Here is a 27,446-nt window from a genome sequence, read left to right on the forward strand (position 1 = left end):
TTTTTCTGACCCATAAGTGTTTAAATATAACTCCTATAGAAATGGTGGGGAAAAATCTGAGCATGACAAATGTGTGTGTGTATATATATATATATATATATTTGTGTGTGTGTGTGTGTGAAATGTCAACAATGCCCCTCAACTAAAATGAAGAAACCAGGAGAAGTTCCTAAGCCAAAAGTCGCTCCGACTTCAAAAAATTTTTAAAATGATCCTGTCGATTCTAATTGGGTTAAAATAATTAAAAATTCACTTATAAAACTCCTAGCACGAGAAAATAACCTAAACGGCCCTCGAGTCCTGCGTGGCACGTAAAATGAGGCACAAAAAATAAATAACAGAAAAATTTAGAAAAATCTGAGACATTATAAATGAAAAGATATATGAATTGAAATTGACAATGATAACAAAATGCTATTAAGATTGTTGTGTGTTGAACAGAGTTTTCAAGTTATAAAAAAGTGCTTTATTTGTAGAATTTCTCTAATGGCAGTTGCTAACAGTTCAATAGCAGTTTGGGATGCTTCCAAGTGGAATGTCCGGATTGTGCCACGTATTCCATGTCTTCCCCAGGTTTCTCATAGTGTTAACATGTGTAAGCTTACGTGTTCTCATGATCTACAACTTATGATGAGTGATTTAGGTGATTGAATTCATGTTGCAAGCCTTTACACACGTTCTGGAACTGCTATGTGGAAAGGGCACCACATTCTGAAAATGCCAGTGGAAAGGACCATGACCTTTCATCTTTTGCTCAGCTTTATTTGGTAAATGCTTTATGTTTTTAGCTCACTTGCTGATTTTTAGCAACTTCCTCACCTACACAAGGCAAGTGGTTGCCTTCTAGAGTTGACACATCATTTGGTAGATTAATATAGTCAACTTTGATACGACTTCCTTGTATGGCAGCCACGTACACCAATTTTGCTAGAATTGTTCCACGTATAGCTCCTTTTAATTTGAAAACTGAATCCCACGTTTTGATTTTATGCACGACACCAATAATTTAACAACTTTCTTAAGCGGTTTTGACCCACTTTGGACATTCTGCCATTCATGTGGCAACCTTCATATCATGCTCCAAAAATCTCTCCTATTTGTAATATATCTAGGTTGAATCTTAGCCTTTAGGAGATCTTCTTCTTCTGCAATCCCTCACCTAATGGACCCCTTAATTTTAGGCACAATCCCAACTTATATGGTAAGTTGTAATTTATATTTGAAGTAACACGTTGTGTAATGTTCTAGATTTTTTTGAATTTTGAATTTATTTATTTTTTGTGCCTCGTTTTGCATATCACGTGGGCCCCGATGTGTTGTTTAGGTCACTTTCTTGAGCCGAGGGTTTTTTAAGTGCATTTTAATTATTTTAAGTCAATTAGAAGTGACGGGACCATTTTTATAATTTTTCGGAAGTTGGAACGATTTCCGGGCTTGGGAACTTCTCCCGATTTTCTCATTTTAAGTGAAGGGCGTTATTGACATTTCACATGCATATACATATGTCTATATCTATGCATTGGGATGATATTTTATTGGACATGGATGGAGTATGGTTGGTTAAGTGAGGGTAACAAGGTAACTTAAGCAAAAGGTGAAGTCACCCACAAGTTGACAAGTGGCATGCTTAGAATCACACCTTCAGTTACAAGACCAAGCTACCCCATTTTCTTTCTCATTTTTAGGCAAGACCCTTTTTCCCTCTAGTTCATCTTCTTCTCTCTCTATATCTATATACATATATACACATATTGTTTCAAGCTTGAATTTGGGAGGTTAGGATAAGATTTTGAGGAAGGCCAAAAAGAGAAAGTGAAAGAGCTTGACAAGGGCTATCATTTGAGACCACCATTGCTAGGGTTTAGAGGAGGTTCTAAATTAGGCTTGGCTAAAGACATGTTTGGCTAGCATACAAGTGAGGTAGGGATTTCTAATACTCTAAACTTTGCCTTTAATTGAATAAACATGCTTGAATCTTCTTGAATTAGCTTTGGTATATGGAAAGGTGAATTTAAAATGACTATGTGTTGATTTTGAAAGCATGCCATTAGTGCAAAAAGGTGTTTATTTTCATACTAGAGATGTATATAATGTGGCCTTAGTGCAAAAATTGCTCAAATGATGATTATAACATGATTGGTGATGATACTATTTCTATGAAGAACATGCTTGTGATTGAATTTAATGGGAATGCCATATTTGTGACTACATTGATGTGAATGTCATACTTGTGATTGAATTGTGGAAAATGCCATGCATATAACTTATACTATAGAAAATGCCATTGTTGTCGCATAAATGAAAACGAAGCTAAGATGATGAAAGTGAAGAATTTGCATAACATGGTGGAAAGGGGCAATGGGAAATGGTTGAAAAGAGGTTTATATATATATATATATATATATGTGTGTGTGTGTGAGTGTGTGTGTGTGTATAAAATGGAACCGGATTTTGCGAATCCGAAGCTAACTTGACCTGGAGGGAGCGTGTGCCGGTTTAGGATGTGTAAAGTTGATTACTAGGCTCCAAATGGTCGTTGGTTTAGAGGTCAAGGATAGCTAATCAATCTTGCCTCGGTAAAGTCGGTTAGCGTTTTTCAAAATGTGAGTTTAGGGTTGGTAGATACCAAGTTCAAGGCCGGTAGAGGCCAAGTTAGGGGTCGATTGAGACTGGGAAATTTTGAGGCATGGTATTGCATTCTATGCATACTTGTATCGAAATGCCTAAATATTATTATTGTGATTGATTCGTGAATTAAATGCTATGAAAACCCACGTATGATCCCAGTTTTCTTTTACCCCATATGTGTGATGTGTGGCTCAAGGGAGTCCAAAATTGGCGTCTTAGGCATCTCTTACTGAGCCTCCATGCTCACCCCTTCCTTTAACATTTTTTAGGTCATGATGGTGACGTGGTTGATGACGAACCCTCATATACGTAGTCAGGGTGGACGGAAGCTTACTTTTATTATTTTTGTATCAAATGCATAGTTGATGTAAATTCGACCGTAAGGGTAAGTTTGTAACTTGTAATCAATTGGATCATTTTCAATGTAGTAAGGATCATGTAAATGAATTAGGTATGATTTCATGTTTCCAAGACTCTAAATTGTTGCATTGATTTCATATTTAGTATTTTATGCATGTCGTGAGTTGGGACAGGGGCAAAGAGGTCAAAAATAACCAAAGACGGACGCGAGCGCTCGTTCGGCAGCAGCCCCATTTGTAAGGGAGCCACGAGCGCTTACAGCAGGGGGCGAGCGCTCATTCGGCAGGGGTCCCCCAAGCGTGGCATGCCTCGCGCACGCGCACAGGGGTGTCTTTCGAGCGCTCGTAGGACACACTACAAGCGCTCATGGTTAGGGGTAAGGCCCACTATTTTTTGAAGGTTCTTTGATGGTTTTGGGATTCCTCGTGTGGGTCCTACAGGGTGCATGGGAGGTTGGGAACACTATGGCCCCACCAGGAAATGAGCGGAGTGGCCAGAAATGACATTTTTACCCTTTTTAGCCCTAAAACGGGCGACCTTAAACCAATTCGTTTTTCTTCAATTCTAATTGACCCTAAGTGACCATGGCCTAGAAGACAGTTATAAGGTCCCCAATGCAATGCACGGTCCAAAAAGACTGATTTACCCTTGTAACACTAAGTGACCCGAATGGTGATCGAGGTTGGTTCTTTCATTCGTAAGCATTCTAAAGTGATTATAAATGACTTATAAGACTTCATTTAGACTTCTAATGCCGGGTACGGGTCATATAGACCATTTTACCCTTGGTGTTCTCGGGTTGGGTCGGGGCGGGCCGGGTCCCAATTAGCATTCTAGACCCCCGGGTTTAGGTCATTACCATGTATCTTTTGATGCACATTTCCTTACCATAATCCAATTCCTCTTGACTCAGTCTTTAGTTCCACGTGGCAACATCTGAGTTGTTCAATGTTTCAAAGTTCAAGTTGCTGGGTGGAACTGCTTCTAGAGTAGTGCTTCTCTTTTATCCCGTGACATTTTTTTCAAGTTGCTGGAACAGTAATCTAATGTGGCAAGTTCCCATGAAATCCGCCACATGCCAACTTTCCACAGCCCTAAATTGGTGGTATTAACACTTGGTTTTACTTGTCATTTTATTTTATTTTTTCCTAATTCCCAAATTTTAATTTCTATAGGTTTATTAAAGATAAAATTGTGAGAAAACTTACATTCTTTAAATTTTCCTTTCTTAATCTGCAAGCCAAGCAGAGCCTTAATTTAGTAGGAGAAAAAATCATCACTTTCCTTGCTTGCCCCAAGTTGTATCAACTTCCATGTTAAAAACAAAAAGAGAATGATGAAACTTTGGGTCTTTATCAACAATAAAGTAATATTCCAAAAGATTAAAGAAGAAAGAGAAAAAGAAAAAATAAAGAGCACCAGCATATTAATCATATTTATTTATGGTACATCATATCAAATTCATTCATATATTGACTCCAGACATACAACTATGCAAGCACTTGCACAAATCTTACGAGTCCATCCATTACTACTATGATGGCTCAAAAAATTTAAGTTTCTTCTTCCTTGGGAGGAAGAGAACAAACAACACACTCGTGATGCAGCAAGTCATGAGACAAAAGGTCCAAATTCGTCGAGAGGACATCAACCATATGTGCACGAATCTTTCTTGAACTTGATAGGTTTGGTGCTAGTGGAGTCGATAACCACAGGACAAGAAACTTGCATTTTATGCTTTGTTCTCACCAATTTCCCCACCACGTTACCTCGTGATCGAATCTCAAACTGTAATGTCATTGGAACATGAAGGCTGTCGTCCTTGGCGACTGCTAAACTTGATCCAGCCCCATACAAGGGAACCTTAGTTGCTTCTACACTCACTGAAACAGTTCTGCTACTCTTTCTTGGCTGATAATATTTCTTCAGCTGATACCCAAAAAAAGTAGAAAGTTAATTCAACTGCATTTATATAATGCAAAAAAAAAAAAAAAAAAAGAAGTGTACGAAGAAAAATATAAAATAACAATAATAATAATAATAATAATAATAAAATGAAGACAGAAGGCATGTTAATAATTCCTTCTCAAAACCAAAGATATCTCAAATGGTCAACAGAAACTCATTATTACATAAGAGCACAAACAACTGAGATTATAAATTAGAAGGTCAGTGTCAATCAAGATTGACTACTTTATAATGGGATACACTTCCTAGTTCATGATGTTTGTGCACAACAGTACTGTAAATGACCAAATTGAATCCAAGTAATCTATTGTTGTTTATTTACTTTGATTAATCATACATTTACTAACCATAAATGGCAAGGATGAGCAGAATTATCACCTGACCAGTTGCAACGGTAATCTCTGAGTACACGAGATTGATAGGCGAGGAGCTAACATGCATACCAAAAAAGGTAGCAGGGTTGTATATGCTCATCCGCAGTGAGCCATTCACTGTCAGCATCTTTGATGTGACCCCAGTGAAGTCTGAAACTGTCCCAATGTATAAGTTATTAACAGACATGCTCTGCGAAGATCAGATCATCCATCAGATCATCAGAAAGTGAACGTTTAACAGATAAAGCCGCGATTCATAAAGCAAAAATGACCGGCATGTGTGTGTGTGAGAGAGAGAGAGAGAGAGAGAGTGATTTAATTTTTTAACCGACATCCTCTAATGATGTTGAGATTCTGAACAATGGACAAAAGGTTAAAGTGTATTATAGCATTATTACGATGAAGCAAGCAAATTCTTTCAACTCAAACAGAACATCTTTAAGCGGGACCAAGACCTATCATACAATGACTAGATTTAAAGTTTTCTGAACCGAATACCAAATATTGAAACAGTATCAATAGCTTATGTAATTGGGAAAAGGTTTGGTTGTTGTTGTACCAATAGCTTATCTAAGATAAAGGTGAGAAGAAACCATATGGAATTTGATGAACCATTTTCAAGCAGGGGATCATTCACTAGAACAAGTGTGTGCATCCAAGAAACAGTTCAAGAAACTCGGAGGTAAATAAAATTACGAATTGCTAAAACCTCTGGTAAGGGAAGGAAAACTAATTTACTTTTGTCACTGAGAAAACAGAGGAAAAAAAATAAAAAATTTGGAATCCTAAAACCATCTTGGGATGGAAAGGATGTTGCAAGATTGCAAAATTACCCGAGATTCCTAGGTTTGCTAGGTACTTAAACAGAGGTAAGGTGAAGGAACAATAGTGTCTGTTAAGGGTCTCAACAACTTAATGCCATACAAATTTTATTGCAATATCCCAAATCTTATTGATATTTAATCTTCCACTGCTTTATTTTTTTCTCCCAACTTGTTTTGAAGCTAAGACAAGGGGAAAACCAGATGAAATTACGCCTGTAAATTATATGCAGGGAGTCAAGGATAACAAATCCATTTTTCTGATTGTTCTAAAGCTTTATGGATGGGACAATCATTTTAATACTACCATGGTAGCTGTCTTAAAACTAATTATGACTTCTGTAAAGATAATACTATGATTACAGTATTTAAACAAATCATGCCATCTTGATAAAGATTTTGACATTTCAGCACTTATTAGTTGAAACTACACTATTTCCATGAACCTTATATGTAGGAGCTACTTTTATACATTTTGTTCATGCAAACATTATTTATCTAACAAAGTGCTTGAGTGCACAAAATGTTACGAATCGATTCACTTTCAGAAAAAAAAAAATTGTTTCTATTCTACATAGAAACTTGTTGTAGTTTGGTGTTTATAACCAACTCTATGAATGACAATTTCCATCTCATCCACTTCAAATGCATCTATTTTTCATAATGTTCGTCAAATTGTTTAAATATCAAAAGAACCAAATCAAATATATGAGTGTATATATGTGCGAGGAAAAAAAAAATGAAAGAGTAATTTGGCGTACCTTCACAGTAACCTCTACTTTGTAAGGCCGGCTGGCACCCCATATAATCAGGCAAAACACAGTAAACAGAACAATAAAGCTAAAGAGAGCCAGCATGGCCTGAAACCTCCGAGAAAAACCCTTGTCCTCGTCAAGTTCATCATACTTCCCCTCTTCTACGATCACATTGCACTCCGGCCACCCCTTTTCGTTCCTTTTCCGGCCCCATTTCCTCCCGGAAGAAGACCTAAAAATACCCGAAAACCGGCTAGCCGAAGAATTCCTAGAGTGACGCCCAAAAGAGGGGTGTGAAGGCGACTCCATTGGACTATTGTAATTGGGAGTCGCCTGCATAGAGGAGGACTTGTCCCCATCATGAGAGTCCCTTGAAGGGCTCTGTACATAGTACACTGGCCGCTTCGGAGACCTCGAAGGCGATGATGGGGCTAAACTAGTTATATCAGACTCAGACTTTGTGTGCAACATATTTCAAAACCTCAAAAAAACACACAGCTATTTTCACAATGGAAGTGAGAATTTCACTTCATGTACAAGAAATAATACAGAAAATGGCCAAATTTTCACAAGGGAAGTGATAATTTCACTTGATATGACAAATTTTTCAACACCCAGAAGATTTTGAATTGTGATTGAGGAGTTGAAGAACTTGAAACACTAAAATTTAGAGAAAAAAGAACAGAAAATTAACAAATTGTTATCAAAGTGGCTAAACAGAGACAATGAACAAAATAATATGGAATAATACTGGGTTTCTTTCCACAGAATTTAGAAAAATCGGTAAAGCAAGTAATATAAGCAATTTATGGTGAATTCAATTAACTAAACATCAAAAGAAGCTCAAACCAAAGTGCCAAATGACAGAAGAATTTACAATTCAAACCCAGAAGCGAAAATAGGACCGCAGTTTGAACCAATTCAAGGAACCCACATCATAATTCTTCTCTGTCTCTCTCCAACTTTGTCTCTGTAGTCTATACTGTACTGTGTATGAAAGAGAACCAGTGATTTATACTCTTTGTACGGCCAATAAGCGCATAGCTTCGGAGAGAAAAAAACCACTGGCAAAAAAGCCAACAACCGCCGTGGCAATGACTCAACACCCGAGGCTCGGATCCCGAGCCTGAGACCGGACCGTAGGGTTGGAAGATAAGTGTCGGCAGTAAGAGGCCAATAATATCAGAATATGAACCTAATCGGATTTGTTTATTATTTATACGGGTATTTTAACAAGCTTACCTAATTGAATGGAGTGTGCTGTATTTGTTGTTGGTCCTATAACTTAATTTACATAAATGCCCTCACATTATGCCCATTATGGTGCATAACTGGGGGTAAAGTTGTAATTTCATAAGCCAACATATTTAAAATGAGACCCACCACAATCATTGTCCATTTAGTTGGAGGAAATGAGAAGTGATAGGCATAATTCAGTGGAGGAAAAAGGAAGGGACTAGGACTGCCCATTGCATCTCTTACCCTAGAAGTGGGAGTAAACGTAGAAAAGAAATTCATTGGCACCATCTAAAAAAATGTAATTATTAAAAAAAAAGGTTATAATAATTGTATTTAACAATCATCCATGCATAACGTGGATAATTTTTTTATTTGTCAGTGAACAAAAAATTAATTTTGTATTTTACATATTTATCTATACAAGTATAACTATATAAATTAATACATTTAAAAATGGTATACAAGTCAAACCATGCAATGCAATATTCCTTCACTTAATTTATTTTCTCAACCAAATAAAATGAGAAAAATACTCTTTTACATTTTTTCTTTTATTCTTTTAGAATTGTCTCTTTCAGCCTCTCATACCTTTTCTTCTATTCAATTTTTCATCCTTCAAACCAAACAGGACAAAAGTTTTCCGAAGTTTCTTTAATTATGTCAGGCTTCTTTTTCAAGGGTGTTGGGAGAAAAAGAGCTCCTTATAAATACTTTGGCAAAAGTGTAAAAAAATTCTTCAACTATTTTAAAATTATAATAAATCCTCCTTATTTTTGATTGTAAATCATACATTAAATTATTAAAAAATTACAACTTTACCCCCTCCTGATCATCGGACATCATTTTTCGGGGGCATCAAAATTATCTACCCCACCTATTAATTTATACAAAACTTATAAAATATCATAAATATAACATTCTCACAATACCCTTCAGAGGCATCTTGCAACTAATCAATAATTTAAGGAGTTGTTTTGCACTTTTACCTAATAATAATAAAACAATAACAATAATAATAATAATAGTAATAATAACAATAACTAATAATAATAAGTTATATTAATAAAACTAATAGTAATAGTAATAGTAATAATATTAATAGTAATTATAATAATAGCAATAATAATAATAATAATAATAATAATAATAATAGTGTTTTTTTTTTTTTTTTTCACTTTTTCCATAGATCTAACAGGAGAAATGTGAGTATGATATATATATATATTAAATCAATAATAGTAATAATATTAATAGTAATTAGAATAATAGCAATAATAATAATAATAATAGTTTTTTTTTTTTTTTTTTTTTTTTTTTTTTTTCACTTTTGCCATATATCTAACAGGAGAAATGTGAGTATAATTATATATATATATATATATATATATATATATATATATATATAATCACCTAATATATATATATATATAATTTTTTTTTTCATGTCCACTCTGTATACACAAATTTTGATTCCGAAAAACCTAGGAAGGAAAATAAATGCCACAAATAATAATTTTATTAAATAATAAAGAAAAAATGGAGACAATTCCTTACGTTCGATTATATTATAACTAGAATTTTCTTCTGATTAAATCTCATTAGGAAATCAATACAAGGGCGTCGGAAGTGTGATCTTAAACTGGTGGTTGAACTTTGTTTGAGTTCTTCAAAGTTTGAAGAAGGCTCAAATGGATCTTGGAATTGTTGTGTTTTTTTTTTTTTTTGGTGGAGTCTGATCACATGATTATGTGAAAGGATTTTGGGAAGCTAATTGTATTTATGTTTTTGGTCACTGGTGTGTTTGAACCGATTCTGAATTCTTCTACCGATTCCACAAAGGAATAGCCAATCAAGGAAACGTTCAAGATTAACCACTATCCATTGGGAACCGGTAGCCAAACTCTTTACCGGTTCAAGAATCACATCGGATTCTTCACTGTCCATCTTGAACCGGTAGCCAATTCCTGAACCGGTTCAAGAATCAAAGAAGATTTGTCTCTGGACATCCTGAACCGGTAGCCATTTCCTGTACTGATTCAAGACTGTTGATTTCTAGTAAAATTTAGTTTCCTGATCTAATTTAACTTCCTTATTGGTTTTGAATTCTACAAAAGACAATTTCTTGTTAGAAAAATTATTGGGGGCTATAAATATCAATCCTAATCAGTTTTTAGGGTGTGTGAAAATTAGAGAGAAATTATACGTATTGTATGATTAATTTGCGCCAACACAAGAGAGAGCAATTGAGAGAGATTGAGAGAAAATTCCCATTGTAATTCTTTATCTTCTTTATAGTGAATTTGTTCAATGTGCTCCATGGACATAGCCCTAAGATTTGGGTAAACCATGTATATTTTGTGTTCTCTTGTGTGATTATTTTTTATTCTTCGTGATTACTTGTTTATTTCTTGAACAACGTTGTTATTTGTGTTTCCGCCACAACAACTGGTATTAAATCCAGTTGATTGTGCAGAGCAACTCCAACATAAACGAGGGCCAACGATGAGTGAAGGTCTTTGATGAAGAACGGTGTAGGTGTGGCACGTTTGTTGTTAAAAAATTTAGTCGGAGTTCTCTTCATCTCTTTGTATGTGTATGTCTATCTATTTGTCTGTTTTTGAATGTGTAGGATGCCCTTGTATTTATAACCGAAGGTTAGGGTATTCGATTTGAAAATCCCCTATGATTATGCTAAATCCCCTAAATCAAGAGATACGTAGTATCTCTCTTTGTTTGGAAATAAATTTAAATTTGAATTTGAATTAATTTACACTTTCTTTAAAGGTCCAGGCCTTTAAGATTTTGACAAGTGTCCATTGTTGGGACCCGCGATCATGAAATTTAATTAATCAATAATGTTTGACTTCTTGACCAATCAGACGACTATTAGACGATCATAAAATTTAAGTATCTACAAATTATCCAACTTCAAAATTTAAAGACATGTATGCTTGTCATGCGTGAGAGGCTAGGCTTGAAGATTTATTTATTTATTTTTTAATTCCTTTGAGTGAACTTGCATTTTTGTGCCCGCCTTCAATTTCATGCATGAACAACCTCTTTGCAATCTGAGTGACGAAAGTTGACCACATGTAACTCATATATGGCGCACCTTCAACTCTTATATATATATATATATATATATATATATATATATATATATTTGTATCAAAGGAAACTACTGAGAAAAGAAAAAAGGGGCTTTTTTTGTGCAGTCTCTTTTTGGCAATGAATTTTATTTTATTTTTTTTCACAGTTGTTCCAATCTCAAATTCCTTGGTCAAGGAAAATTTCCAAACTTAGATTCATTTTCATATTTTTGAAATCATAACCTTTTTTTTAGCGCTACCCTTCACTTGCATCTTGTGAAGAAAGAAAATGTCAAAATTCTTGAATGGAAATAAACCCTACTTTGGAAAGTTCAGCCAATATATATATATATATATATATATATATAAGAAATTAAATTTTTACAGGCTGCCAATGAAGATTTTATAGTCTCTTCTCTCTCTCTCTCTCTCTCTCTCTCTATATATATATATATATATATATATATATATATATATATATCTTATTATTAATCAAGAATTCCTTATACCGCGAGATCCGGGATATATATATAAAGAGAGAGAGAGAGGAGACTATAAAATCTTCATTGGCAGCTTGTGAAAATTTAATTTCTTTTTTCACTTTCACTTCCTTCCCTTTAAGTGACGTGATGCACCAGCCATCATGCACATTTGTTTTGCACCAAAAGAAGTCCGTCCTTCCACTAACACGTGCAAATTTTTTAGGGATTATTACTAATACATGGGCTTAAGGCCCAAATGTTACTCTAAAATGGAAACAAAGTCTTGATTTTCACTAAAATGATTGACCTAGAGAATATTTCTCTAAAATGGATTCTACTTTATGCTTTATATCATAAAAGAACTTATATTACTAAAATGACCCAAAGTAATATTTTAATATAACAAAAAAGCCTTAGCAAGGTCTTTGCACAAAATATTTAATATTTTTTCTTTCCTTTTTAATTTTTCACGGTAAATTAAAATTATACAGTAGCTTAATAAAGACTTATAGACTTCTTTAGACAAAAGATCGCATATATAAATTAAATTAAACGAAACAATATAGGCTCTGATACCAAAATTGAGTTGGATCTAACCAGATAGAAGCATGCAAAATAACATAGAATCAATTTAGCAATTAAATCACAGAAATGTCTGCCGAACCTGATAACGCTCTGATAACGCCATGTAGAAACGCCTGAACACCGGCAAAGAATGGGCCAACAAGCCAACAGTTTGAGTTGACTCACAGAAGAAATTGATAAATTAAAACTAAGGCTGCTTGTACTGGTTGGATTCAAGAAAATTCTAGGATCTACACTGTCTAGCTAAATAAAATCTATATATTTGATCTATTTGTCGACAGAAGTCTTTTGCCCGAAAGTACTGAAAATACTAAATAAGGAAAAGAAATTTGTTGAACAGGAGCAGACTGGATGATTTATTTCATGGAAAATATATACATGGATACACACTGTTTATACATAGATACACTCTCACACTAAATATTACAAAGGAAATATGCTGAAGGAAGTCACAAAAGAAAACATACTGGAAACTAAAGGCTCGGATGCTTGATGGTTCGAGACTTGTTTGCTCTAAAGCTCGATGATCTTTACTTGAGCATAGAGGCTCATTTTATAGCAAAAGAGTGGGATGAATCGAGGGTTGAGCTTGAAGATGCTTCATGAATGGTTGAGATTCAAGATGCTTTAGAGATAAGATGACCTGAATTATTGCTGAACTGTTGATGTCTTCTTCTGGAGAATTATTTCTGCTTTTGCTGTTGAGAATCTGCTTTCGGCGGATCTGCCTTTAATTGTACACTGTTGAGAATCATCTTTTTGAATGCCGAAGCTGCTTTTTACTGTAGAGAAAATGTTTTTCACTAGAATTCTTGCATATTGGACAAATTTCTGTCGGTAGTGCTATCTGTTGGACAGTCAACTCTTGCTCCGGCATGCCTGCGGGCCAGGTATTCATCAGTACTGTCTGGTGAGTTGTAGGCAGGGTTAAACTGTTCTAATAACATCTTTTCTTCATTTATTATTTCTTCAACTTCTGGAGATATCTCAAGCTCTGGAGGGGACTTAATGACATGAGAAATTCTTGCTTTTACAAAAATTTCCATGTTGATATTATGATCATAGAGTCTGAAACCAGGATTGTAGCTTGGGTTGATTTGTCGATAGGCTTTATAGTACACCAAATGGTTGAAGGTGGCTAGTTCGATCTCATTGCGATAGTTATTTACAAAATTGACTTCAGTAGGATCAGAATGAATATAAATTTGATGCTGTCCCAAAATTATAGCTCCATCTTTTACCCATTCTGGGGGAGTACTGTGGATTTGAAGGAGAATTGGACTTTCTGGCATAAAATTTTGGGTTAGTTTTTGTTCGAAGGCAATGGCTTGGTTTAAGTGGTTGGGAAAATTACATAAAGAATTTAGATATTCTAAGGGCGTGTCTTTAGGTATAGTGACACTATATATCATTCCGAGTTCTAACAGCTTGCTTAAATAACAAATGGTTGTTTTGGTAGAGAAACGGGTTTTTTTGGGTATTTCAAAAGGAATAAAGAAAATAGGGTCTACATCTAACAAGATAATGGCTATTGGTATGTCAATGCCTGTTTGTATTAATCGTATGAAAGTATAGTTATAACGGGTTCCTTTGGGTGGACTGTTGTTTTTGAGGTAATTTTGGATATCAACCCATTCCTTGAGCCCATCTGACTTAATTTCTTCAAGGATAAGTCTTTGATGTCATCTGGAAAGAGCTCAACTTGTTGTCTCAGGATTTCTCTGTATGTGGGAGAAAATATGGGTAATAACTTGGCATACTTGGTTTGTACCTGTAGAAGTTGAACCTTCTGAAGATTTTCATCTTCATTAGTCCGTTGCTCAGAAATAGTTAGTTCTGTGGGATTTGCTGTCGTCTATTGATAAACTAAATTTAACTTTTTATAATGATATATAAGCGTCTCATGTTCTTGCTGTAAATTCTGATACGCTTTATTAGATGATACGAAATATTCACTTAAAGTGTTTAGATTTCTGACGAGGGTTCTATCGGAGTTGTTTCTAGAAAACCAAATATTATCTAAAATAAGTTTTTGGTCAGGAAAAAGATTATGTCTAGCGCGGAACAGTTGAGCTGGGTTTTGGATAATTAAAAGAGGATTAGAAGTGCCTGGTATAAGGCTATAGCTATTGTTACTCTTGATCTCCATTCCTGCAAAATTTAACAATCAATTAGTAAACGAGATAGAATATCTGCTAAATAATTATCTTTTCCTCTGACATGTTCAAATATAGGTTTAAAACCTCTTCCTGTAATACAGTCAATAAAGGAAATCCATCGCTTAGCAGACATTCGCTGTTGTTTTGCTTTATTTGCAAATTTAATTATATTATAACAATCTGTTCGTATAAGAAATTCTTTATCAAGGAAAATTTGAAATTTTCAATAGAGTTGGTTACCCCTAGAATTTCTAGATCTGTTGAGGGTAAAATGGATTGTGCTTTATTAAAAGTTCCACTAGCATGGCGACAAATCTGTTCTTCATCTCGAGAAGATTCTTTTGTAGGTCTTTGAAGAAGTAACCCTGCTCATCCTTAAGCTGATGCATCTGTTTGAATAATTTTATAACTTTTTACAAGTGGGAGTTGTAAAGGTTCTAACTGAGAGACTAAAGATTTAATTTTCTTAACTAATTCTATATCTTGGGTATTTAAATACTTTTGACCATGTTTTCCTAGTTTTGAATATAAATGTAATACCCCTAATTTTAAAAGGATAGTCTCGGTATTTATTTATTTGTTTTAATTATATTTTTAATTATTTAATTGATTATTTGACTAATTGTTTATGTGTTTAATTGAATTAGGTATTACTTGATTATTTGATTATGTGTCTATGTATTATTTGTATTTGTCTATGTGCTAATTGTTTAATTAGATTACGTACTTAAATGGTATTTTGATTAATTGTAAATTAAATGTTTTCGTTTCTTTTATTATTTTATTTTATTTTTCTTTTATGGTTATGGTTAGTGGTAATTGGCCAACCAATTGGGTCCCATGGACTACTTAGATAAGAGGTTGGATGTGTATGGATTATTACCCATGGATAATGTATGTATATATATAGATATATATTATATACATATATAAAAAGGAAAGTAATTTATTAATTATTTTTATGGTAACTTGGGTAGTAATATTTAATCTGATGTATATGTTTTATATTTAAATAATAAAAATATACATAGATTTGATACGTATTATGTTTTAAGTTACTTTATAATATTATGGTAACTTAAGTATTATTGGATAATCCATTAATAAATAATGGAATGTGTATAATTTATTTATTTAATAAACATATACATAAATTATATACGTAACATATTTTACTTACCTTTTTAATATATATATAAAAGATAAAGTAATTTATTAATTACTTTTATGGTAATTTGGGTAGTAATATTTAATCTGATGTATATGTTTATTTAAATAATAAAAATATACATAGATTTGATACGTGTTATGTTTTAAATTACTTTATAATATTATGGTAACTTAAATATTATTGGGTAATCCATTAATAAATAATGCAATGTGTATAATTTATTTATTTAATAAACATATATATAAATTATATACGTAACATATTTTGCTTACCTTTTTAATATTTTTATTTTCATTTTTTTTAGTTGACTTGGATTGGGAAAAGGGTTAGGGTTATTTTATTTAGCCTATAAATATATAGCTATAGGTTGTAAAAGGGGGTTAGAAATATTCACATGATATATACTAGAGAAATAGTGTTAGAGAGGGAAGGAGGAAAAGGAAGGAATGAGGAGAAAAACCCTGTAGAGAGAAGATCAAGAAAGAAGAAGTTTAACTTTCGATCCGAAAGTTTAAGGCAAGTTCTTCTTCTATCTCTTTCCATTTGATTCGTGTTTCTGTACATGCCTAGGAAATTCCAGGATTTATTAAACACATAAAATTATGCATGTTTAATTGGGTTAGAATATAGGTTTTATGAAATTGGTTCATATCTGTTCTTGTGTTATGAATTGATAAAATGTATGATTTTGATTTAATTTCTTATGTGAATTTTTACATGTTTAAATTATGTATTTTTCATATCTGTGGAATGATGGAACGTAGAAACATGCCTAGGATTCCTAAACATTAAATAGGGGCTAGGTTTGGGTTTTAATAAATTTAAATAGACTCAATCATAATGATGCTTGCTATTTGAATGTTTTAAACAAACGAATGGATTTAATCTTTTAAAAGATTTTAGCAATTAAGATTAAATGTGTAGGATGAATTGGATATAGAGAATCCTTATTTAACGGTATAATAAAATATTATCATGTATAAGATTCAGTTTGTGTAGCACATATGATATAGGAAGTTTAAAGAAATAATAAGTTATTCCTATTATGTGATAACTTGATATCATATTTATCATAGTTATTTATGGAATGTTTGATGTATTTCCTTAATTGTTACATCAATTGTTGGATTGTGTGGTTTAATGCACCGGTATGGGACGGTGGCATTCTAGGGATGGATTAACTTATCAGTTAAGTCCTACCGATTTTATATAAGGGAATGGATTAACTAAAATGTTAAGTCCTACTTATATTTAAGTCAGGTCAGCTGAACAAGTTGAATGACTTATGGAGGATTAATTTATTATATAAGGGAATGGATTAACTAAAATGTTAAGTCCTACTTATATTCAAGTCAGGTCAGCTGAACAAGTTGAATGACTTATGGAGGATTAATTTATTATATAAGGGAATGGATTAACTAAAATGTTAAGTCCTACTTATATTCAAGTCAGGTCAGCTGAACAAGTTGAATGACTTATGGAGGATTAATTTATACTGGATAGGATGGTTACTAGATTATATATATATAAGTATGGTGCCATGATATGAACTTGAGTCTCAGGATCAATGGTTAGGGCGTGTATATCGCCAGGGATGTGTAGCTCGATATAGTGTAGTTGTGTACCCTGGTAGGTCTAGGTACTCATGCTCACTATATGTGCGTTTTGCATGTTACCTACTATTCAGGTTGAGACAACCCTATAGTCTAGTGATGTTCCTTTAGTGTGTATATATATATATATACGGACTACTAGTTACTATTGGATTGACTAGGATGTATACGTGTATCGGATTTCTGCTTGGACTGTAGTAGAGTAGAACTTGTTTGTGGGCCTGACCCACCATTATTTTTCAGGTGTTCGTCACGAGTAGAGGTTGTTCATGCTGAGCGGGGATCAGTCTACTTCATTCTTCCGATGTTACATAGGAGTTCCTTTATGATTCAGTTTCCTATTTTAGATTACTGTCATTTGTTTAGTTTGGATTTTCTAGGGGTCCACACAGTATGGATTCTCGAGTTGTATTTTGGAGGATCAGTTGTATCAGAAGAGTTTATTAATTAATGAAAATATATTATGAGGTTTATTATTAGATTATCATTTTAGTTTCTTGTCAGCATTTTATTTATTCTTCTTTATTCTTTTGTACTCTATGTTCGTTTATTATCAATTTGTTTTGATATCCTCGGGTATTCGGGCGTGGGCCTGGTCAACCCGCATTCGGAAATTCGGGGGTATCACAATAAATGTCCTACTAGTTGTCCTAATTTTGGAATAAAATTGCGACCATAGTTTAATAATCCTAAAAATGCTTGTAACAACTTGGTTTCTTCTAGTTTATCAGGAAAGTCTAGAATCTTTTTGACAATATGAGATTGTAATTCTATTTTTCCATCTTTTATGTATAAACCTAAGAATTCAATATCTTGTTTTTCTAATATCATCTTTTTACTACTTATAATGAGTCCTTGTGTTATAAACTCGTTGAATATAAGTTCAAGATGTTTTTTATGCTCTTCTTTAGTTTGACTGAAGACTAAGATATCGTCGATGTAAACACAACAGAATTTTGAGTGTTTGTTAAATATAGTATTCATTTTACGCTGAAATTCTTGTGGCACATTTTTTAATCCAAAAGGCATAACAAACCACTCATAATGTCCTTCAGGACATGTGAACGCTGTCCATTCAATGGATTCATCGGCCATGCGGATTTGCCAAAATCCTGATTTACAGTCAAATTTAGAAAACCATTTTCTATCTTGGATTCGATTTATTAAAACATCTTTATTAGGGATTTTATAAATATCATCATAAGTATTATCATTTAATCGTTTATAATTTATAACCATAGAGCCTTTCCTCTTTTTATTTCGACATGATTTCGAACCATAAAAGCTGGACTCCTATGTCTACTATTACTTTTTCTTATTAATTTTAGTAATAGCAGTTCCTTAATTTATTTTTGGAATTCTTCTTGATCGTCTAAAGTATAAGGATTATCTTGTGTCTTTATAGTTATAAAAGGATTTATTATATTTAATTTTGCTTCAATTTTATTTTTATACCAGTGTTTCTGGGGGTCTTCTCCTAAAATTTCTGTGGTTTCAGCTAATCTTATAAGATTATCAATGTTTAGTTTGGGGTTTTTTAATATAGCTTTATTATTAAGGAAAATCTTTGTTTCATCAAGATGACTAAGAAACATTAAGGCTTCAAAAACGTTTTCTAAAAATTCGGATACATCAAATAAATTTTCTGTCGTTTCTTCTGTCATAGGTAAAGTATTAACATATGTAATGGCTCTTTTATCTTTTTGAGGAATATAAGGATCTCTAGATGGAATAAAGGTTCCTTTCTTAAAAAACTATAAACCTGTAGGGGTATACATAAATCCTCCAGTAAGTGAGTTTATAAAATTTAATCCTAAGATAAAATCATAGGTGCTAGGAATATTATTAACTATATAAGTCTGGGGTAAAACAAACTTTTTATTATTAATCAATATAGGAATGTTTTGAACACAATGGGTTATTGGAAGTTTTTCATTATTATATTGACTCATGTTAACATTATAATTTAATTTTACTAATGCTTCGTCAAGGACTAAATGTTTTTGAATTATACTTTTAGATGCTCCAGTATCAAGCATAGTTGAGGTTTGAACTAATTTTTCTCTAAATTCTAATGTTACTGGGAATTGAATTAGACTGGATGGTTTATATACTGAATTTATAGATTCAACTAAAATATCTTCTTGCTTATCTTCATATTTTGTATAGCAATTATGACATAATAAAGTTTTACAATGGTTTTCACAATAATGATCTTTTTTAATAGATGTATTGCATTGTTTACAATTATAAGAAGAAAATTGAAAACTAACTAAGCTATACTGACATGATGGATTGCTTATAGTGTAAACGAGATCTTCTAGTGAATGAAGCCCTTGTTTAAAATTTTCATCATTATCAAAGTTGTTATCTAAGCTTTCGATACTATATATACTTTCATTATCATCGTTAGAGTCATAAATACTTTCTAGTTCATCTAATTCTTCTATCTGTTCTTCAATATCTTCAAGTATGTTGATCTTTTCTTGTATCCTTTCAATATGATTCTGTTTGTATCGATGAGGGCAATTTGGTCTAATGTGTCCTGGATTTCCACAAATAAAACATTTGCAGTGTTTTTCTTTTGTGGGTAAAGTGTTTACCTTATTATCCTTGTCTTTGTTGTCCTTTTTATCTTTATTTATCTTTTGCTTTTTATACCAAGGCTGCCTTCTGAATTACCTAGGGTTAGTTTTGACATAAGATTTTTTATTACGAAAGTTCTTGTAGGTTTTGCTTTTACGCAGGTTATATTTTTTAGGTTTATTATGCTTGTAATTGTAATTTTTCTGAGGCATACACCCATACTGGGGTGGAAAATCTATTTGTCTAGACGTATAATAAAATTGTTTTTTGATTTATTTAGGCTCTTTACGTTGTCGACATTCTGCTTTTAACATGTTATACACATGATTAACTCTATCTCCTATAGTTAGCGTATCGCGTCTGGGATTTTCTAACCATTTTTCCTATATTTTAGTTCCTACACTTCCAGGTAACTTCTGAAGATATCGATCAAGTAATGTTTTATCACATGTTTTACCAGTAGCTGCAAAATACTCAAAAAACTTATTAGTTGTGATACCCCTCGGATCCGAGACACGGGTTGATCAAGCCCAAGCCCAAACCCGAGGGAAATATCAAACAATTAATATGTAATACGAACACAGATGACAAAATGAATTTGATAAATAAAGTTTAAGCTGAAAGAAAACTAAATATAAAAACCTTTAATACTAAATATACTTAAATCCCAATAATCCAAAACCTCCATAAGTTAACAACTCGGGAATCCATCTCCAGTGGACCCCTAAAACCAAACTGAAATGAAAGTAAACTAAAGATAAAATCCAAATCAAATATCTAGAAAGAAGTTCTACATTGTCGATAGAATGGAAGATCTTCTCTACCAGCACGAACAAGCTCAAACTTGGAACTGACGTACACTTGGAAAATAGGAGTGGGTTAGGCCCACGAACAAGTTCTAACCTACTACAATCCAAGCAGAGACTCGATACACATATACACTCTAACCAACTCAACAATAACTATATAAGTCATGTATATATATATATATATCCATACTAAGGGACATTTACTGGACTACAGTAGGGGTCTCAACCTGAATAGAAGGCAACATGCGAAAACGCACCCAAAGGTGAGTACCTAGACCTAACAGGGTACACCTCAATCTACTATAGCCAGCTACGCATCCACTGCATATACGCACCCTAACCAACGAGTCTGAGACTCAGGCTCCTCTCATGGTACCATAAACATATATTTAAAATCCGTTCATAACAACCCATAATAAATCTAGTAAGTCGTTCAGCTTATTCAACTGCACAGACTTAACATAGATAACCAGTAATCCAGCTAGTCATTCAGCTTGTGCAGCTTCTTTGACTTAGCCTAAATATAAGAAGGATTTATTTTTAATCCATTCCCTTATTCCGTATAGGTAGGATATAGCAATTTTGAGCCAAATCCAAACCTAATATGTCACCGTCCCATACCGGTGCATATAATCCAATCCATCCGGCAGTTAATAGAATAAATAAAAATATTACTATCAACCAATTCATACATTCCACAATTGACAATAAAACATTAAGTACAAATATCAATTGTTCCATATTAAGCATGATAAAATAATTGTCAATTAACAAGCTTAATCCATACTACTCTACAAGGTCCACTAATTAATATTACAGGTTATACATGTAAACCAATTAATTCTAATCAACCATAATAGAATATAAATGTTCACAGGTTTATTTTTAGTAATTCTGGAACATGACTAACTGCAAATCGTCACTAAGAATTTTAATACCAAAGCTTAAACATCTTGCAGTTCCTCCCATCCAAACTGTAAACCAACTTAGGCCCAAATAAGCATACTAAACCATTTAAATCCACACGCTTATTTTATAACATTAGGATAGGTTTAATTGAGAATTTTATTGATAAGAATTGCTATTCTAAGTGTTAAGCAATTCTGCATCCTTTCGTAACAAAAACACAGTAAACTGATTAATTAAGCATTGTCCACTGTCGCATTAAAACAAAGTTGTTTTATTTTGCATAAATCTTCTCTCGAGGATTTTAATCAAGCTTAGACCACCATTAAACACCTCAGTATAGCCTCCAATAGAAACTGAAAATCTCAAAATTCGAGTTCCGTAGCCAAACCAATCGCAGAAAACTTAAAACTGGAAACCGGTTGAAGAGCCTGCTCTTTCAAAAGAAAGAGCCTGCTCCTTTTTTTTACTTGGAGCCAGCTCTTCTTGTCTTGGAGGCAGCTCCAAGACCCTTTAGAGCAGGCTCCATGTTCCCATGGAGCCTGCTCTTTGAAATCTTGAGCCGTCTCTTCTCTGTTCTTCATCCCTTCCACATCCGGTGTGTTTCTGTTGATCTGAATTCCATTCCTAAGGTACTTAGATGATTAAACTAGGTTCCAAGTTAATCCATAGTTCACTAAATTCTTTGTTCAATTTCCAAACTCAACTAATAAATGGATTTTGCAAAAAGAATTTAATACGAGCAGTTTAAGCATTCCAGAGCATCGACTGTTGTAGCAAATCAAACTTGCAACCTAAATTACTTCTAGTGCTTCCCAACATGTTATAGAACTAATTAAAAATCATTACTCATCAGTTTACACAAATTAAACAGAGGTTACACAAGGAAGAAATTAAAACAAACAGTACACACGTTTCAACTACAATCAGTTTTAAAAAAACAGAGGTACAAGAAATCCAGTTTAATTTTAATCCTTAACAGTTCGCTGGAGTTGTGGCAACGGGAAGGAGTTAGGATTAGAACTTGCCTTTAGGTCTCAGTTTGAAACCTTGCACCGTTGCTTCCTAAATTCTCCGGCGAACTCCGACTACTGTAAGCCTTCCTCTGTTTTCTCTCTCTGCCTCCACCGACGTGTTTAAGTTCTAAAACCCTAGGTAAACCTTAATGTATATATTTATAGGATTAAGGTTACCCTAATTCTAGTCCTAATACTAGACAAGAAACTAAGTCGGCTAAAGAAAAATAAAACAAAACCCTAAGTTCAATTAACGAAAAATAGAAAAATAAAATACAATTTAATAACTAATTAATTAATTCACAAACCACCACTAAATAAATAAAAAAAACTAATTAATTAATTCACAAACCACCACGAAATAAATAAAAACAAATAAAGTCACACTTAATCAACAAATTCACAACTAAATAAATAAAAACACAATTTAAATAATTAAATAAATTCCAAAACCATCCTTGTTAAATTAGGGGTATTACATTGGTGTAGTTTTTTATGTATCTAAAATCACAAATCTGTAGTAATTCTAAATTACGTAAAGCTTTGTTTTGTTTTATTAAGGTGTCATCTAATAATCTATCTTCACTTATTAATACTTTTTTAATGAGGCTGGTAAAGCCTTGAATGGTGAAATTATCACGTAAGATGGTATAATCATTGGGATAAATTACTTTATAAGCCTACCACCAGTCATGAATGATTCCTCTTAATAAGGTTTCACAATAGGTTAAGGCTTGAGTTCTATTGTCAAAATTGGTCAAAATAGATTGCCAAATACAATATTGTTCCCAATTTTCGATTACCTTTGCCCAGTCTTGGGGATCGTGCCTTGCTATGTCTAATATTGTTCCTAATGGTTGCGCTGATATATTATCATATTGTTTACGATATTGTGTTAATGTGTACATATCTGGTATATTTCTATTTTCTACATAAGTTTCTCGTGAGGGATTTAATCTTTGTCCATGAGATACCCCTCGGATCCGAGACACGGGTTGATCAGGCCAAGGCCCAAACCTGAGGGAATATCAAACAATTAATATTTTATAATGAACACGGAATACAAAATAAATTAAGAAATGAAATTAAAGCTGAAAAGAACTAAAAATAGAATCCGCAAAATATTATAATTATTAAAATCCATCAAACCCAAACTCCAAAACTCCATCAGTTTACAACTTGGGAATCCATCTCTAGTGGACTCCTATTAAACATCCAAACGGAAGATAGAACAACTGTAATAAACATCCAGAAATAAAACTATAGAGAGAGCCCTACATCGTCGGAAGAGTGAATAGAGACCTCTGCTCAGCACGAACACGTCTAAGCCTGGAACTGTCGTGTACCTAAAAAATAGAAGTGGGTCAGGCCCACGCGCAAGTTCTATACTACTACAATCCAAACAGAGGCCCGATACGCATGTACATCCTAAACAATTCAACAATAGCTAATAGTCCGTAAATATATATATAGTCACACTAAAGGACTCTCACTAAACTACAGGCCGGTCTCAACCTGAATAGAGGTAACATGCTAAAACGCACACGAAGTGGGCATATGTACCTATACCTAAACAGGGTACACCTTTAACCATCGTAGCCAGCTACACATCCCGATGCATATACGCTCCCTAGCCATCGGTCCTGAGGCTCAAGCTCATACCGAGGCCCCATAACAGTACATATATAAAATCCATCCAAAATCCCTGGTATTGCCGCTCAACAAGTAGTTGCCATGATAATACAAATCCACGGGACTTAACTTTTAGTTAATCCCATCCTTATTCCAAGTAGGTGGGTAATGGTATTGTTTTAAAAACCAAACCCATCCTTAGTATGCCACCGTCCCATACCGGTGCCTACTTTCCAATCCTCCAGTAGTCAATAATACCAATAAATCAAGTATATATCAACTAAATTCCAACATCCAACATTCAATGTTAGCAGTGATAAAATAAGCATTGATAAATAGGGTCACAACAACAACATATACATGCCCAATTTAAGTTGTTCCCTTTAGTCTGATATAAAGACAGAATTAATTAAAACTTCCATTTAACATCTTACAAATGACATACAGATATGTAGGGTATGTATCACAAAATCCTAACCTCCACAGTTGATACTAACTATGATAATGTAAGCATTAAAATAATATTCACAGTATGTATGTAGACATGCTCAAATTATAGTGTTCCACAAAACCGATCTAGTGTTAAACTCAAATCCTCCTAGTATTTAAGTTCTAACAGTTGCTATTACAGAAGTTAAGATAGCTATCATCTAGACCCATCCTTCCAATAATTTATACTAGCAGTGGTAAGGAAAAACGTGAACCACAGAACCACAATGCATCCACAAACATGCTTAGTCTAGGTTGAACAAGCATACAACATTACTGTAACTACCAGTTTCATAGCAAAACAGATATCATTTTAGTTTGGTTTAATCTTCATTAATCCTGAAATCATTTAAGAGTGCAAAGAGTATGAAGCCTAAGGGAAAGAGTAAGGATAGAATCTTGCCTCAGAAACTTTTGTTCAAAGTTTCAACGTCGTCTTCTTAAAAAATCCCGGCGAGTTCCAAAACCCGGTTACTGTTCACGAGTACGAAACACTATTCCTAAGCTCAAAATCTGATCTCCACCATTCAGATTGTGCAAAACTGAGTCATGAACCTATCCTCCAAATTTCAGCTCGATCGGACCACGGACGAAGCGGTATCGGATGTTTGATGAAATCTGGGCAGAATGGAAAAAACCTGTGCGACCCAATTACTGTTCACGAGTACGAATCACTGTTCCCGAGGTCAAACTTTGATCTTCACCGTTCAGATTGTGCATCACTAAGTCGTGAACCTCTCCTCCAAAATTCAGCTCGATCGGACCACAGACGAAGTAGGATCGGATGTTTGATGAAATCTGGGCAGAATGGAAAAAACCTGTGCGACCCAGTTACTATTCATGAGTACGAATCACTATTCCCGAGGCCAAACTCTGATCTCCACCATTCAGATTGTGCGTCTTCGAGTTGTGAACCTCTCCTCCAAAATTCAGCTCGATCGGACCATGGACAAAGCGCGATCGGAGGTTTGATTAAACCTTGGCAGAATGTGAAAAACTGCGTTTTTCCTTCTCCACTTCTACAAAACGTGTGCTTTGTTTAAAAAAAACCCTACACAGACGTCTACCTTATACTTATACAGTTTTCCTAAACCCTAGGTTCATTTAAGTCCAACTCACAATCCTAACCGGCCCATCCAATTAACGTAGAAACCTACGACGGCTATAATATAAAACCCTAATTTATACTGTAATTAAAACCCTAGTTAGATGTATTTACCTAATTACCCTATTCATCATTAAATACTTAACAAATAATCTAATTGAACAAAATAATAATTAGTAAACCCAATTAAACCAAATAAGACACACATAGAATAATTAAACCAATTACACTTAAACCATTAATGCTAATTAAATAATTAAAACACTAGCAAGTAATTTCAATCAAATAACTAAACCAATTACACTTAAACCATTAATGCCAATTAAATAATTAAAACACTAACAAGTAATTCCAATCAAATAACTAAAAATAAATATCATTTAAATAAATTAAATCACCACAAAAGAAATAAATTAAATCACCACAAAAGAAAACAATTGAGCACCTAACAAAAAAATAATGACACATAATCAAATAAAATACACTTAAATAATAAATTAAATACCAGGAATATCCTTTTTAAAATTAGGGGTATTACATTCTTCCCCCCTAACAAAAGGAATTCCGTCATCGGAATTCACTCGTACCTTCTTCCAATATTTTCGGAAACCGTGAGCGAATGACATCCTCTCGTTCCCAAGTGGACTCAGACTCATTGTGATGACTCCACTGAACACGAACCAAAGGAATAACCTTATTACGAAGAATCTGATCTCGTCAGTCGACAATACGACACGGTGGCTCTAAATAAGTTGCATCCGGCTGCAACGCAATCTCCCCAACATCGATATGCTGATACCGATCCTCATCTCGAAGAAATTTCTTCAACATGGAAACATGAAACACGTTGTGGACGCAATCCAAAGTATCCAGAAGTGCCAACCGATAAGCAACAGCTCCAATGCGATCCGTAATCATGAATGGACCAACAAATCGCGGTGACAACTTCTCTTTCTTCCCAAAGCGCATAACACCCTTCATAGGAAACACTTTGAGTAGAACCTGATCCTCAACCTGAAACTCCAAAGCCCGAGTACAACGATCAGCATAGCTCTTCTGCCTACTTTGGACAGTACGCATGCGATCTCGAATAAGAGCAATCTTTTCAGAGGTATCCTTGATGAACTCAGGACCTAAGAATCGATTCTCTCCAACCTCCATCCAACAAACAGGTGACCGACACGGTCGACCGTACAATGCTTCAAATGGTGCCATACCAATAGTCTTCTGGAAACTATTGTTATAAGCAAACTCCACAAGTGGCAAATATTCCTCCCAGTGGCCCTTGAAATCCAGAACACACGACCGAAGCATATCTTCCATAATTTGATTCACCCTCTCAGTCTGTCCGTCAGTCTGGGGATGATAAGCAGTACTAAGGTGTAACTCCGTACCTAAAGCCTGTTGAAAACTCTTCCAAAATCCAGATACAAAGCTCGAATCCCTGTCCGATATAATAGACAATGGAATGCCATGTAGCTTCACAATCTCTGAAATGTAAAGCCTCGCCAACTGCTTCGAAGTGTAATCAGTACAAATAGGCAAGAAATGAGCTGACTTGGTCAACCTATCCACAATGACCCATATGGAATTATGCCCCTTGAAAGAATTTGCCAACCCTTCCACAAAATCCATAGATATGCTCTCCCATTTCCACTC

At 33.9% G+C, this 27,446-nt stretch overlaps 1 protein-coding gene across 1 annotated transcript; it reads right to left on the reverse strand.

The window, feature by feature from the left end:
• Window positions 1-4,386: 4,386 nt before the first annotated feature.
• On the reverse strand, window positions 4,387-8,051 carry LOC132282950 (uncharacterized). Its single transcript, XM_059784795.1, has 3 exons — window positions 6,913-8,051; window positions 5,335-5,520; window positions 4,387-4,917 (listed from the first exon to the last, which is right to left on the reverse strand). Exons 1-3 carry the CDS (start codon window positions 7,375-7,377, stop codon window positions 4,636-4,638), a joined length of 933 nt encoding a protein of 310 aa, XP_059640778.1. The 5' UTR covers window positions 7,378-8,051; the 3' UTR covers window positions 4,387-4,635.
• Window positions 8,052-27,446: the final 19,395 nt, after the last annotated feature.

The sequence above is a fragment of the Cornus florida genome, unplaced genomic scaffold (genome assembly GCF_030987335.1).
Source record: "Cornus florida cultivar Cherokee Brave unplaced genomic scaffold, ASM3098733v1 CherokeeBrave_3.0.0_Hap2_Chr11, whole genome shotgun sequence".
Classification (NCBI taxonomy): domain Eukaryota; kingdom Viridiplantae; phylum Streptophyta; class Magnoliopsida; order Cornales; family Cornaceae; genus Cornus; species Cornus florida.